Below are 15,759 nucleotides of genomic sequence, written 5' to 3'. Positions count from 1 at the left end.
CCTACACAGATCAGAGGCAGCAGCATAACTTGCTGTATGGGGAGACTGAGTAGCTAGGAGGCTAACAAACATGAAAGCCTGGAAGATAGGGTTTTTTGGGGGGTAAGGAGAGAAGGTGGGGACTAGGGCATGGAGGGGGAAGCAGACACCTGAAGGCAAGTGGGTGGGTGATAAAGTGGAGTTGGGAATGGGAGGGAAGCAGGCATTCTGGAGGGGTGTGTTGGAGGGGAGCAGTGGTCGTGGTGAGGAAGCAGGGATTGGGAGGTGGGAGTGGTGGTGGTGATGAAGAAGCAAGGACCCAGAGAAGGGGGTGAGGTCCAAGAGAGTCAGTGGGTGGGTTTGGGAGGGGAAAGCAGAGACTATTTATAATGAACCCAGTATTTAATCAGCACACTCTCCACAAATACTGGAAAGAGAAGGACAATGTGTGCATGTGTGTTGACTCCAGGGCCGGCTCCAGGCACCAGCAAAACAAGCAGGTGCTTGGGGCGGCACATTTCTAGGGGCGGCATTCTGGCGCCGGCCATTATAGGCGCCAACTCCAGGGCATGGGGGAAAAGGGCCCCCGCCGCCCCAGCTTGCCACCCCAGCTCGCCTTCTCTCCGCCTCCGCCTGCTCCCGAGCGCACCGCTGCCGCTCTGCTTCTCCCCCCTCCCTCCCAGGCTCGCCGCGCACTACACAGCTGTTTCGCGCAGCAAGGCTGGGAGGGAGGAGAAGCCGAGTGGCGGGGCGCTCGGGGGAGGCGGCGGGGGTGAGCTGGAGCGGGGAGTGGTTCCTCTACCCCCCCATTACTTCCTGCGCCCCCCCCCCACTCTAGCTCACCTCCGCTCCGCCTGCTCCCCTGAACACGCCGCTGCTCCACTTCTCCGCCCTCCCTCGCCTGAGAGGGAGGGGGGAGAAGCGGAGCGGCGGCACGCCCGGGGGAGCAGGCGGAGCGGAGGTGAGCTAGGGCGGGAGGTCGAGGGGGGCCCGCAGGAAGCAATGGGGGGGGGAATGCAGCACGCCGGGGGAGGAGGTGGGGCTGGGGATTTGGGGAAGGGGTTCGGAAGGGGTGGAGTTGGGGCGGGGCCGGGGGCAGGGGGGCATGAAAAAAAAGGGGGGGGCGGCCAAAATTTTTTTTGCTTGGGGCGGCAAAAATCCTAGAGTCAGCCCTGGTTGACTCCTAGCCAGGACTTGACAGCGAGGATAAACGGGGTGTTGGTGGAGAACGGGAGTGAACTTCTGAGGTTGGATGGGAGAGATAAGTTCATAGAATCATAGAATATCAGGGTTGGAAGGGACCTCAGGAGGTCATTTAGTCCATCCCCCTGCTCAAAGCAAGCCCAATCCCCAACTAAATCATCCCAGCCAGGGCTTTGTCAAGCCTGACCTCAAAAACCTCTAAGGAAGGAGATTCCACCACCTCCCTCAGTAACCCATTCCAGTGCTTCACCACCCTCCTAGTGAAAAAGTTTTTCCTAATATCCAACCTAAACCTTTCACACTGTAACTTGAGACCATTACTCCTTGTCCTGTCATCTGGTACCACTGAGAACAGTCTAGATCCATCCTCTTTGGAACCCCCTTTCAGATAGTTGAAAGCAGCTATCAAATCCCCCCTCATTCATTTCTTCTGCAGACTAAACAATCCCAGTTCTCTCAGCCTCTCCTCATAAGTCGTGTGCTCCAGCCCCCTAATTATTTTTGTTGCTCTCCGCTGGACTCTTTCCAATTTTTCCACATCCTTCTTGTAGTGTGGGGCCCAAAACTGGACACAGTACTCCAGATGAGGCCTCACCAATGTCAAATAGAGGGGAATGATCATGTCCCTCGATCTGCTGGCAATGCCCCTATTTATACAGCCCAAAATGCCGTTAGCCTTCTTGGCAACAAGGGCACACTGTTGACTCATATCCAGCTTCTCGTCCACTGTAACCCCTAGGTCCTTTTCTGCAGATTAACTTCTGCAGAAGTTAATGAGTTACTGGAGGATAAAAGGACAAAGCAGCATTGAGTGCAGCCGTTTGGGGAGTATCTTTAACCCCTCCTGACTTCCATCTCTGTCCCTCAGTCCCTATTACACTTCTCCCACTCAAGCCCTATACACAACCTCCTTACCGCCCAATTGTTGCAGATAGAGGAATCTTTCATTACTGTCTACCTATCACAGCAACAGCTGAATATGGTGCCCACATTCACTGGGTGTACAGGTCGGTCTACAGAAGCAAAAAAGAGTGCAAAAAGCAAAAAATCTAGTTGCAACAATTAACAACCACCAATACATACCTGTACCATAATAGGTTCTGCATGGGTAATAGCAACCCTTTGCTTCTTCTGGCAACTCTCCAGGAATGCTATGTAAATGGAGATAGGTAGAAATTCTGCTAGCTTGAATTGCCACTAAATTACCACCAATACCTGAAACAGAAAAAGAAATGACATCTTTCACTGATTCTTCTCAGACAGATAACAATTTATCAAACTTATCAACTGTTATTACGCCCATCACACAGAGTACAAAGGTCAAAAGGTGAAAACATCTTCACCATGGAAATTTATTATTCTGCTTCTACTCAGGCCAACACTAAACACAATGTGACTGGAAGACTGCCATCCCTGACTTCATTATTAAAAAATACCAAAAAAACCTGTCACTTCACTGAACCATTTTAGAGTTAAAAGACAACCCCTTTCCTTAGGATAAATATTTCTACAGAACAGTTGTCAGCCTTGTTCATTGTCATTTAACAAACACTCTCAACACATAAGACCCTGTCCATGGTACAGCCAAAATCATGCCAGTTATATCTATGAATATGGTTGCTAACATAATTTCAGTGTCTAGTACTGGAAATAATTTTTTTCTGAGAACTGTGTTAAAGGAGCTTTGCTACAGATTACACTGAGTTAGTCTGTTAGCTTGGCTATATAACATGGATATAACATTTCTCAAAGAAAAAACACCTGTCCTAATTTATCATGGAAACAATGTTATGTCCTGGCTACGCTATGGTTAAACATGCTTGTTAATAGCATCGTTCTAAGTATTTGAGGTGTTTAAAGTATATTTGCCCATCTTCAGACTCACTGTATTTGATTACAAAAAAATAAGTTGCTCTACAACACTATATATATATATATATACACACACACACACACTTTGTGTGTGTGTGTGTGAGAGAATTACATATTTTTGCATCAACCCATCATCTTCATTTTATTGTGCACGTGCACAGTCAGAGATTATGTTAAAAGAATATTAAGATTGTGAATTTAAGCACTCTGCCAGCCCCAAGTTGGCCCCCCCCAACTCCTGGTCCAATCTGTCTCTCACCCTTCCCCAACTCCAGTCACTTCCCCCATTTGTCTGCCCCCCTCACTGGCTTCTTGTCCCAGTCTCTTTGCCCAGCTAGTCCCAGTTCTTCCCATGCGCCACAGCTTCTCATCAGATTTGCTTTTTCCCCTACCCACCTCACTGATTCCCAATTATAGTCTGCTTGCCTAACAAGTCCAAGTTCCCTGAGCTCCTCCTTCAATCTCAGTCTCACTCTCCACACCAACTGCTTCTCAGTTCCCCCCAGCCGTCTTGCCCAACCAGTTCTGGTCTCCCAGTCCCAACCCCTCAGGTCCCAGTCACAGTTTTTCCTCCCCTTCTGTCTCGCAGCCTCCACTCTCAGTCTTCCCCCATCCCCAACCACTGTGGCCCCTTCTCCCAATCTACTCCTTCCTCTTCCCTCATCCTCGTCTGGCTCTTGGCTCCCTGTATCTGAGTCAGGCACCTTCTTCTTCCATGCTGCCTGGGCACCAGCTGCAGGGAGTGGGGTGGGGATATTGAGAGCACAAGGGAAATAGTCTCCCTGTTCTCTCTCAGTTCTGGTGTCCAGTCCCACCCCAGCCCACATCAGCCAAGAGCTGAAAGTTCAGGGGAAGTTCTGCTGAGCCTCTGTACCCTAGGAATGGACATGTGTGGTTGCTGTATGGAGATGGTTCATGCACAGTCCACATACACAGGACCTGAGAGATCCTGGAGCATGCTCAGTGTGAATGGAATTTTCCAAGATTCTAGCCATGCAGGTCTAAAGGCTCTACTTAGCATGTGCAAACAGATTTTTCAAAGGCTTCTTGGAACATTTGGGCAGATTTCCATAGGAACAGCAAAAGGTACATACCTGACACAAACATCACCCCTCTGCCAAATTTCAAATCCCTTCTCTAAAGTATGGAAATCTAGAACTTCTCAATAGCAATTTTAAAATATTTTTAACATTTTAATAAAATATTTATTCCCCCCCCCCCCCAACATATTCTCTAAAATGGCTGAACTGTTTTGGCTGAAACTTTCCAAAAACTTTGAAGCCAGAGACAGACACCTGGCATGGAAAGTTTCAGCTGAAATGGTTTACATTTGACAATGTTGTAAACAGCTGAAAACAGAGTCTTATAAAGGGAAGAGTTGGGTAATCTTAATGTATATACCGCCCTCCTTCAAGGGTCTGATCCTACAAGCTACTGAGCATCGCCTGCAAGTCAATGGGAGTTGAGGCCATTTAGCAATTCGCAGAAGACATCCAGCATATTGTAGAATCTGACTCCACCTGTATAAAGATGTTCAATATATTTAAAGTTTCCAGTTGTGTGCACATCTCCCCAACCCCATACGTCTAATCAAATGCTGATGACTTTTGCTATATCAAGGCTGCAATAACTTTTTAATCTACAATTTGAGAAATAAGTTATATGTACATTGTTGCAATGAATCCCAAAAACATATACCTATTATAGGCAGAGCTGGTACGCATTATGATTCAGTCTTTAACATGATCACATACTATTTCTTCCATAGGCCCCTCCCTGCCTCATTCAGTGCACAAGATGAATTGTGGTCACCGACTGAGCAACTATTCAATATTTCATTTTATTCTTATTATCCAGTGTGTGCCCCATACCTTATTTACAGCACACTATTCAAAATCTTAAATGTATACAGCATTATTAATTTCCTCATGGGCTTTTCTAAGGTACTCATCACTATAGTACAAACACTCATGAATTTATTTTCACAACACCCCTATGAGGTGAGGTAGTTGTGTTATTCCCATTTTACAGATGGCACAGAAAGATTAAGGTTAAGAGTGTCCAGTAATTTTGGATGCCTAATTTGAGACATCTAGGACCATATTTTTCAGAGTACTTAGCATGATACAGAAATTAGTATGTTCAAAGCACAGCTCCCATTGACTTCAGTTTCAGCTGTGAATGCTCAGGACTTCTGCAGATCAGACTGCAGGGTCTCCAGTTGGATACCCAGAAAAAATAAGGTATACACAATTAATGGCAACCTGTGGAAACTCTAGTTCAAATGCCTTGCCCAGGTGCTCGGGCTCCAGTACGAGCCCTAGAACCCTCCCACCTCACAAGGTTCCAGAGCTTGGGCTCCAGCTCAAACCTGAAAGTCTACACAGCAATGAAACAGTGCCGGAGACCTACATCTGCAAGCCTGAGTTTGCTGGCACAGGCCAGCCCCAGGCTTTTCTTTGCCTACCTGCTCTCATTTGTGGCGCCTAGTGCCACAGTGGCCCCCAGCATCCAAGAGAAGAAATTGCAAGGAAAAATTTGCTTGACCCCGAAATGGGCAAACCATTTTAGCTGAAACTTTCCAAAACAGATACGCCTAAAGCAGACACCTGGCAAGGAAAGTTTCAGCCTAATGTACATAGTAGAGTTAGATAAACTATTAGGTTCTCCTATACAGCTGTCTTTCCAGAAAAGATTTCGAGCCAACATTGTATGAGCAAGTTATTACTTTTTTATAGGAACAATATATATTTGTTTTGGCTAAGGCATGTAGCCTGGAAAATAATGTATTTTAAAAATTGATTCATTTTACTAAAATTGTGAGAATATTTTGGATATACCTAACAAATTATGATGTGGAAATTAATAAATCCTGAAATAATCTTGTAAAAATTTTAAAAGAAAGACTTTTAGAAAACGCAAAACAGCACAAAGTATACACCATTTTACTTGTATAAGGTAACAACTAAGAAAAAGTAAGAACTATCACCCCAAATATGTCAGAATTAAATATCCATAAACAGGATTCTCAACCTCTGTATATACCAAAATAAAGATTGAACTATGCACCTACTCATACAGAACAGGTGCCATTCTGAGACCAATACACTTTCTTCCAATTGAGGATGCAAAATAGTCTACTCACTGCCCAACCAAGTCTCTCCGCTACCATACAAACTTATGAATATATTTTCTTTCTGATTTATAGTGGCATCAGATTTCATTGTTGAATAGTCTGAGGCTACCTAATAGCCAAAGCACTTTTGTGTTGTCTGAGAGCTCCACACACACTCTATTTTAAAGCAATATATGTATTTATTAAGATACTTTACTCTTCTAATGGGAAATATTTTACATTTTTAAAATGGGGAATGATTGCACAGGATTTTCCTCCTATATCCCCCACAAATACACATCACCACCATCCCACCTGAAAACAAGTGCTTCTGTTTATAACAGGCAATAGCCATTTACAAAATATTTGTGAAAAAACAGAGGGTCTGTTGTTCAACTTACCATACTAATATGAAAGAAAAGATATATTTATGGCATAGATGTGATCTTAGTTTTCATCTCCTTGACAATAGAAATACAATTACAGTTTTGTATTAAAGTTCTCATATTGATTTCTGCAAACCTTTTCCCAGTCGCTTTGATCCCTACTTAAATTTTCTCCCCAGATATCTGACCATCTTATAATAAACAAAACCAGCTAATGAGCAGAAGAAGCTAGTGGCATGTACGAAGTATAGCTCTGTTTTATTATTAAAGAGGATGGTTTTATGCCACCTGGATAGTAAGGTTTTATTATCTAACCCTGCAAAGCATTTGTGATTTGCAGGAATTTCCAGATTTTGTAGAAAAAACGTTTGCATAACACAGAAAAAGGACAAAATATCTACATATACACTGCTGTTATATATAAAATCACTTCTAAACCTCACCTATTTCCAAAACACTAGATTATGTTTTGTTTGAGAATTATACCAAAACCTAAACATAAAGTAGCTATTTCCATTAGCTGCACTTTACTTCATGTCTGCAGCACAGTCTGAAGCAAATTGTTCAGATCATTATTATCTTATTATATTATAATTATATTATTTTTTGGCAAATTCTTATAATGAGGTACCAGGGTTACCAGTCCTTTAAAGCTGGTAAGGAAATCCTTCAGGGTCAGCATTACTACATTCAGGAGGGTTTTGTGGGAAAAGTCTTGTGGGACAGGGACTGAGCAAGAGGAAGGGGTCCTGGAAGCATTTTGGGATTTTGAGGGAGAAACTCCCAGCTGCTGTCCTTGTTTAGGGCCCAAGATAAGAATTCCAAGTGTATGGAAGGCTGGAAATCCCCTCAGCAGGGCTGATTCAGGTGGTGCTGTGCATACCCATACAGTCTCTCTTTTGCACCATACCGAGGGAGCAGGGTAAACTAGCAGTTTTAGGTTTCATAAGACAGATTTTGAAGCAGAGTCAGACTTTCTGATGAGGGGCCCTGCCATCTTCAGAAAAACACAAGAGAAGAAAAGTCCCTGGTAGGGGAAGTTTGGGGGGGGGGGTTGGTTTTTTGTTTTTTTTTGATTGGTCAGCAACAGTGATATTTCAAAAGCTACCTATTAGGTAATCCACACTTAGGATCTTTGATAGTTAATAAGGTATGTGCAGATATGTTTATATAAAAGGATTTTCTAAATTCCAGTTTTATACTTTACACTGACAACAGCAATAATCAAGAGGCACCAGAGCAACTATGAAGCACAGGAGAGCCTACATTGAATAAAAGCAAATTACTTACCTGTAATTTCCTCTTTCAGAAGGCACATTATAATATAGCCACACTCTTAGCCAGGTGTTCTCAAACTGGGGGTCAAGACCTCTCAGGGGGTCACAAGCTGTCAGCCTCACCCCAAGCCCCGCAGCACCTCCAGCATTTATAATAGTGTTAAATATTTTTAAAGTGTTTTTAAAGTATAAGGCAGGTTGCACTCAGAGGCTTGCTGTGTGAAAGGGGTCACCAGTACAAAAGTTTGAGAACCACTACTCTTTACTCTCTGTGTCCCATATATGAATAGCAGAAATTCCCTTAGCTATAGAATTTGAGGGTAGCCAAGCATATACAGGTCTGTCACATCTTACGCGCATTTAACATGTGCGATTTCAACTTTACGCGGTCGGCAAAACCAAAAAAAAAAAAAGAGAAAAACAACAATTTCAATACTATATCTGTAGTGCGGGCGATTTCGCCCACCATTGAACTCAATGGGGTTTTTGGCTATACGCGGTTTTCGCTTTACGTGGTAACCGCGGAACGGAACCCCCGCGTAAAATGAGACAGACCTGTACCCTCTCAGCAAATATTATGTTCTCCACTGCTTGGTTAAGGGGGAGGAGGGGAAACCAGCAGCCCTTGGTACCTGAACAGTAGTAGTAATTTTTTATTTATTTATTTTTGAGAAAGAGGTAGAAGGTTTTAAGGAACATATTCCCCCAACTCTTTGGGGAAGTGAATGAGAGAGAATCAATGAACCCAATAACTTCAGGAGAACAAGAATTATACATAACCTTTTTCTGAAGGGAGATGTTATAACAGACTCATTCTTAGCAATTAAAAAGCTCTATGAAGTCCAATCACTACTCAGAGGATGTTAAAAAGGGGGAAAGTAAATGAAGGTTTCACACAGTCAACTTGTGTGAAGGTACCATTTTAAATAGAAGCATAGTTTTACTTAGACGGCCGTAGCCTTTAAAAGACATTTAATGGGATGCCACCCTTGATACACACAATGGTGGTGTATCAACCCACCTAGTATATGTCCACAATACCACTGTGGACACATTCTTGGATGCTGAATTCCGAATCAGAGAAATTTGGAAATCCACTTTTTATTTTACTATTTTGGACTGACTCCCTGCCAGTGCATCTCAGATATAGGTTGCCATTTTTACACCATGAAAGCTTGTGTGACCCACTACAGTGAGACAACAGAATCCACCAAGGTGGTATAAAGGAAATGTATCAGTTGGGTTCTATAAACATTGGGATGCACCCAAAAGCAAGTTGCACCTTTTGGGAAACTGCACCTCTGCCAACAGACCCCTCATCTGCAAGATCCCACAATGATCAATTCTATTTCTGGTCCTCTTCAATATCTCCATACAGCTACTAGGGGGAGTAGGGTAAGAGAACACACTCAAGTGCCAGCAGTATGAATGCCAACTGCTCTAGTTATCCTTCACTATATATGACTATATCACTACCACCAAGATGGCTCAGTGCTTGGACAAGATCAACTTAGGGATGCAGAACATCTGGCTGAAGCTGAACCCAAGCAAGATAAAGGTGATGACGTGGGCAAAGGAAATCCAGGTGGAGAAGTTGGCTGCCATTGTGCAGTCTCCGTTGCTTGCAGGTACCCACCCATCAATTGGTCAATTCAGTCTGCAGTTTAAATAGGTTCCTGGATTAATTTACTGACATTAAGCTCTCACATAGCAGCATCTACAAGTAACATTTTCTACCACCTCTGATTGACTAGGCTAACTCAGTCTCATCTTAGTGGATGATTACATGGCCTCAATTATACATGCCTTCCTTACCTCCTGGATAGACTAAAATGCAATATACCTGAGCACAAAGCCATCAGCCCTTAGGAATCACCAACTCCACACCAAATTCACAATGTAGCTGCACACCTCCTCAGCAATGCAGGCTACCATGAGCACATCAGATCTGTCCGCCGCTCTCTACACTGACTTCCAATAAAATGTTGACTCAAATTCAAGGTCTTGGTCCTTAGTCTGGGCCAAGGATATCTAAAAGACTGCCTAACGGTCTGGGATGAGGACCCTGGTCAACAACTCTGCTCCTCAGTCACATTCAAACTTTCTACCACAAAAGTAAAGGTAGTCTCTGCAGAAAACAGAGTCTTCTCAGTGTTTGGTCCCAAACTATGGAATGAGCTCCCACAGGAACTAAGAGTTACCACCTACCTTATCAACTTCCACTCAAAGTGGTACAAGAATTTATCTACAATGGAATTTATCTGTTTCAACGGCTATGCTGAAACTATTGACTGTGGCAAATCTTTCCAGCTAAATCCCAATCTTGTCAAGAACTATCTGTCCTGAACTACTGCAGAAGAAAAGGGGACTTTAAGATCTAGTGGTTTAGTTGGACAGCACCCAAGTGAAAATGTCTCATAGCATGATGAGACTTTTGTAGATGTAGGTATGGTGAAACCTCCTGTGAAATCTAAAATTTATTGCATTCTTGTAGGTAGAAATATGATTTTGAGCCCAAACCCTCAATATCTGGACTCCTATACACTCCCAGTATCCCAGGTGAGCAAGCAGGTACTTGGATAGTCAGTATGGACTCAGATGGCTATGGCACCTCAGAGGTGATGCTGTCACATCCTTCAAATTCTTTCAAAGAGAAGAAGCCTGTGAGGTGTCCAAGGCCCAGAAAAGGGGAAAGCATAGGTTACGATTATATCAAGGTACAACATGACTTCTTTACACCTCACTTTAACACAGGTGGCATCAACTGAAAAATTGGAATCTCCCCAATTACACTTTGTTTAGCTTGGAAGCTCAACTGCAGGAAAACTCAGTTCATATTGCACATCTGGAGTACTGGATGCTCAAGTCTCAGAGATTGGTGAGAACATTGATGCCTAATGCCTTTGCAATACTAATTTAAACAATCATTGGTTTCTTGTCAGGCCAGTGTTTCTCCTTAATGAACACTGATTTGCCAAAGGAGGGAAACTGACACAAAAACCTTTGCCAAATCTTCCTCACGATACACGAGAGGTTGCCATGGGGACCTATTGGCCTTTCTTCTTAGTGTGCTTTTGATACATTGACGGAGGTTGTCGTGGCAACCACTGTCAGCAGCTCTTTAGCATTTCTGCCCAGTGTAGGGACACATTAGTGGAGGGACTCATCTGTGGCGGTCTTGATGCAGTGTTCCACTTCAGTGCAAGGATGTAACTAAGACAAATATATTGCCTGTTCTCCACCTCACCATTCCAAAATCAACTACTGTCCTACACAGATAGTTGGAAGTATTCCATCAGTACTTTTGCAAAGACTGTGAAAGCTTGATGAAGCTGGATGTTAGTTCTTTGACATAAGACTTTCACTTGGCACAAGGCTGTCTGCTAGGAGACTCTTAAATGTTTTGTTATACTGATCAGAATTCTAGCTGATAGTCCAGTTGCCTCAAAGCCTTCAGCTATTATAGTTTTTTGCCACTATAATAAGCAGTGGGTGCCTTATAAAGCTCTGTCATCTCTGGTGCTTATTAATTCCAGGATCTTGTTGCATAAAGGTCCAGAATCAAGAAGCTTGTCAGCCACACACCACAGGAAAAACAATTAAGGCCAAGATTTTCAGAAGTGATGTGATTTTGGATGCCGAACTTGAAAAACCTTAAAAAAGAACTGTTTTTTAGAAAAATGCTGAGCAATGATCCTCTGAAAGTCAGCTCCCTTGAAAGGGAAACTGAAATTCAGGTGGGTAGTTGTGTTGAAGGTAGAGTTTTTTGGGGAGTGAGGAAGGGAATGTTAATGGGTTAGATACTGATTTTCACTTGTTTATTAATTCAAAGGCATCTAGAGTAAGTCTACCCTAGAAATGGTACAGCAGCACAACTGCAGCGCTGTAGCATAAACACTAAAACGACAGAAAGGGTTCGTCCATTGCCAGTGTTCCCGCTAAGCTGCATGCCTGTGTGGCCATACAACAGTCCATCAAGTACCGCACACTTGATTATTAGTCGCACACATCCTCAGCAATGACGACTTGTGTTCAGGTGCCCTTCCCCCACTGCTGCGCTGCTCCTGCCCTCTGCCTTGGAACTCCTGGCCAGCTGCTCCTGGGAGCCTCCTGCTTGCTGTGCAGAGTGGGGAGGAGAAAGAGAGGGGCACTGATGTCAGGGTGTCCCCCTCCTCCCCTCATGTACCCTATCTCCACAGAGCAGTGGAGGTGAGGGGGGAACAGCACTAGGGAGTGAGACGGAGTTGCTGGCGGCTGCTGCTGTGTCTGAACAAGCTTTCAGACTGGTGAGTGTCGCTCTGCTTAAAGTGACAGCGCAGTCTCTCTCTCTCTCTCACACACACATACACACACACACTCTCTCTCTCTCTCTCTCTCACACACACACACAGTCTCTCTGTCTCTCTCACACACACAAAAACACACTCTCTCTCTCTCTCACACACACACTGTCTCTTTTACACTCACCTCCCAACACAAACTTGTATTATTGTTTTTGTTGTTACTTCTTGGTACTTCTTGCAATGCACATATATGCTCTGTAATTTTATTCTTTCAAAGTGCTGTTATTTTATTTTTTTGACTGGTCTATGCATTTCATAATTTTATTTCTCTCTTATGCTTAAATTTAATTCTTTGAGTAGTGAGTTCTAAAATGCCTAACCTGTCTTGGCTGGAGTAATTATCCCTATGATAACTTTTTAAAAATATATATTATATCGAGATTTGTAATTTCTACTGGTGGCGCACATCCACACATTATCTCAATATTGGTGCACATACAAAAATTCATTCCGCACATGGATGAAAAAATTAGAGGAAACATTATCCATCGCTGTAGTAAATCCACCTCTCTGAGAAGAATTCTTCCATCAATCTGGAGGTGTCTATACCAGGGCTTAGGTTGGCTTAACTACATTGCACAGGACGTGAAATTTTTCACAGCCCTGAGTGATGTAGTTAAGCTGACCTAATTTTGTAGTGTAGGCCAGCCCTAAGAATCTTAGGCTCCCTTTTGTATATTTTTATGAATGGAAATGAGCAGAGATTTATCACAATACACCTCTACCCCGATATAACGCGACCCGATATAACACAAATTCGGATATAACGCAGTAAAGCAGTGCACTGGGGGGGCGGGGCTGCGCACTCCGGCGGATCAAAGCAAGTTCGATATAACGCGGTTTCACCTATAACGCGGTAAGATTTTTTGGCTCCCAAGGACAGCGTTATATCAGGGTAGAGGTGTATTTATATTTAGAGGAAGTTTCTTTATACACCTCTACACCGATATAATGCTGTCCTCAGGAGCCAAAAAATCTTACCGCATTATAGGTGAAACCGCGTTATATCGAACTTGCTTTGATCCGCTGGAGTGCGCAGCCCCACCCCCCCGGAGCGCTGCTTTACCGTGTTATATCCAAATTCATGTTATATCGGGCTGCATTATATCAGGGTAGAGGTGTACCTTCCACACTTGCTACACAGTAAGCAGAAAACCTACTGCAAATAAGAAAGTCCCATGTCTAATTTCTACGTGAGATCTTTTTGCACACTGCAAAGTAGACCAATGAAGAATAAATCAGAACTAGAAAATAAATATATTTTTTACAAGTAGAGCCTACGTAGAGTACAAATCTGCAGATATCCGCATCCACAGACCATGTTTGTGGATCACAGATCGGATGCGGATACAAATTTTGTATCTGTGCAGGGCTTGACTTACAAGACATTTTATTTTTAAAAAATAGTTTAATATGCTGACAAATTAATCCAACATTCCACATCTGTGCTTAAAGAATTAATTCAGAGACAAGAATCTAGGAAATATCCACATTTAATTCATGGACCTAATTAATGTTCACAAATATATATCTGCATGGCTGCAAAATGTTTGATTTGTACATGCAATTGCACATATAGGCAAGCATACGAACCAACACTCAACTTGCTCTATGATTTCTATATTTTGCCTGCATTATTACCACTTAATACTTGCACCTGCATATTTTGGAGATGGAGTTTAAGCGACTGTTTTTGAAAATTTGCCCCATATGTCCAAGAGAAAACCCTTGAAGAATTACATCTTGGAATCCTATATTTAACAGTCATAATAATTTCAAAACAGTATTTGAATATGTTTTCTTTCAACTTTCCCCCTTTCTTACACAAACTTTAAATATGTACTACTAGCCTCCTGTTTTTCCTCTCTCTCTCACATGCACTTCGATGTTTCTGGTACATATGACCAGGAGTCACTGCTACTATTTTAAATTACCCTGTTCTGACACCAAAGTTACAACTTAAAATTAATGTAGTAGATACCCACCCACTGCAGCTGAACTTTAGTGTAATAATCTTTTATAAAACATGTATAGAGACTTGTTGATATTTATTCTAAAATAATCCTATTACAGCCTTACCATTGATTACTGGAGTATACACAACAATCCCAACCAAATTAGGATCAGAAACAGTTGTGTCCAGAATAAGGCCACCAATGCTGAAAAATATAAAGTACAACATTTAGAACAAAGCAAATAGGTGCACCAATATTTATTTTTCAAATTCTATCAATCAATCTTTAAGTATTCAAAATTCTTAGTAACACTTATTCAAAAAGTGACCTGAAAATGTTCTATGCTTGGTTGCTCTCTCACTGTCCCTCCCGCCCGCCTCCCCTTTTTAAAGGAAAGTTTGAGCATATAGTTCCACTGCTCCTGAGGAGATTATTAGTGAAAAACACACAGTTTTATCAATGCTCCTTTTAAAAACAGTTTTTGCACCTGAGAGGTTTGAAATAGGAACCTGATATTTGGAAGAGGGAGGTGCTAATGTCAAAAAGGTGTCTTTCAATGTCCTTGTGAAAATCCTTTCAGATTTAGCAGATTTATAAATCATAGAGAATTACTATTTTAACTATACATTAGAATTACCAGCACTGTTTATTATTTGTATTATAGGACTGCCTAGAGGCAGTGATAGAGATCAGCACCATACAAACATAGCATAAGACAGTCCCTGCCCAGTCAGTGAGGACTTGTCCCTTTATTTTCTGAATGCTCCAGTCACAGTCCACATGCTTCCAAAACAAGCTGCACCTCCTCCACTGTAAGCATACAATACACAGATCACTAGTTACAAACAAGATAGAGACAAAAACAGATCCTCTCTTCTGACCTGAGCACTATATCCCTGGCAAATTTTAAGTTCCTGCAGAGCTGTCAAGCATTTGGCCCACAGGCCAGTCTTTCCTCCAGCCCTCAATTCCCTCTTCATAAACATCCAGCCCATAATTGCTGCAGTTCAAAAGGGCCAGAGCAACAAGTAGGAGGACCTGAGGAGGGAGCTTGTACCCATTTCATCACAGGCAACTGAGCTCCTTCTCCGTTGCCATTCCCACAACCATGATCCCACAGCTCAGGCTTGAAAAGCAGTCTCCTTCCCCGCTTTGCTGCTGCTCCTCCTCTCTCCCACCATTTCTTTTTGTTCTGTGCAGCTCAGGCTTTGTCTTCACTGCTAATAAAGATGAGTTTTTTTACCATGAGGTAACTAACATGTAGAACTATCCCAAGGTAAAAGAAGACCTGGCACTTCAATTTTACCCACCAGCTAAACAGCCCTATACCCCTGCTAACGGTTCACCTTGGCTAGGCCTACCCAAGATGCAATCACACCTTCAACCACAGTCCAGACATACCCGAGGGCCTAAAACACACAAACAACCCCAGTCTTGCTGAACATTACCACCTCTTCACCCTTGTCCAGGGGAATCCTTCTGAGACATTGTCTTTACTTACCCTTCACTAAGCCTTGGAGACTACTGTCATGCATACCAGTGGTTCTCAGCCTGTAGTCCGCAGACCCTTGGGGGTCCTCAGACTATGTCTAAGATTTCCAAAGGAGTCCACACCTCCACTCAAAATTT

General features: G+C 42.9%; 1 protein-coding gene across 1 annotated transcript in view; it reads right to left on the bottom strand.

Moving 5' to 3' along the window:
- The window catches only part of SLC41A2 (solute carrier family 41 member 2), a 78,257-nt gene that overhangs the window by 14,930 nt on the left and 47,568 nt on the right, over positions 1-15,759 (bottom strand). The window contains exons 7-8 of the mRNA XM_065420067.1: positions 14,255-14,334; positions 2,266-2,397 (exon numbers count right to left, since the gene is read on the bottom strand). Of these exons, the coding sequence (XP_065276139.1) occupies positions 2,266-2,397; positions 14,255-14,334 (212 nt within the window). The remainder of the gene's footprint in view (positions 1-2,265; positions 2,398-14,254; positions 14,335-15,759) is intronic.

This window comes from Emys orbicularis, chromosome 1 (assembly GCF_028017835.1).
Source record: "Emys orbicularis isolate rEmyOrb1 chromosome 1, rEmyOrb1.hap1, whole genome shotgun sequence".
Lineage (NCBI taxonomy): Eukaryota > Metazoa > Chordata > Testudines > Emydidae > Emys > Emys orbicularis.
The sequence above is the reverse complement of the archived record's forward strand: the minus strand, read 5'-3'. Positions and strand labels throughout refer to the sequence as shown.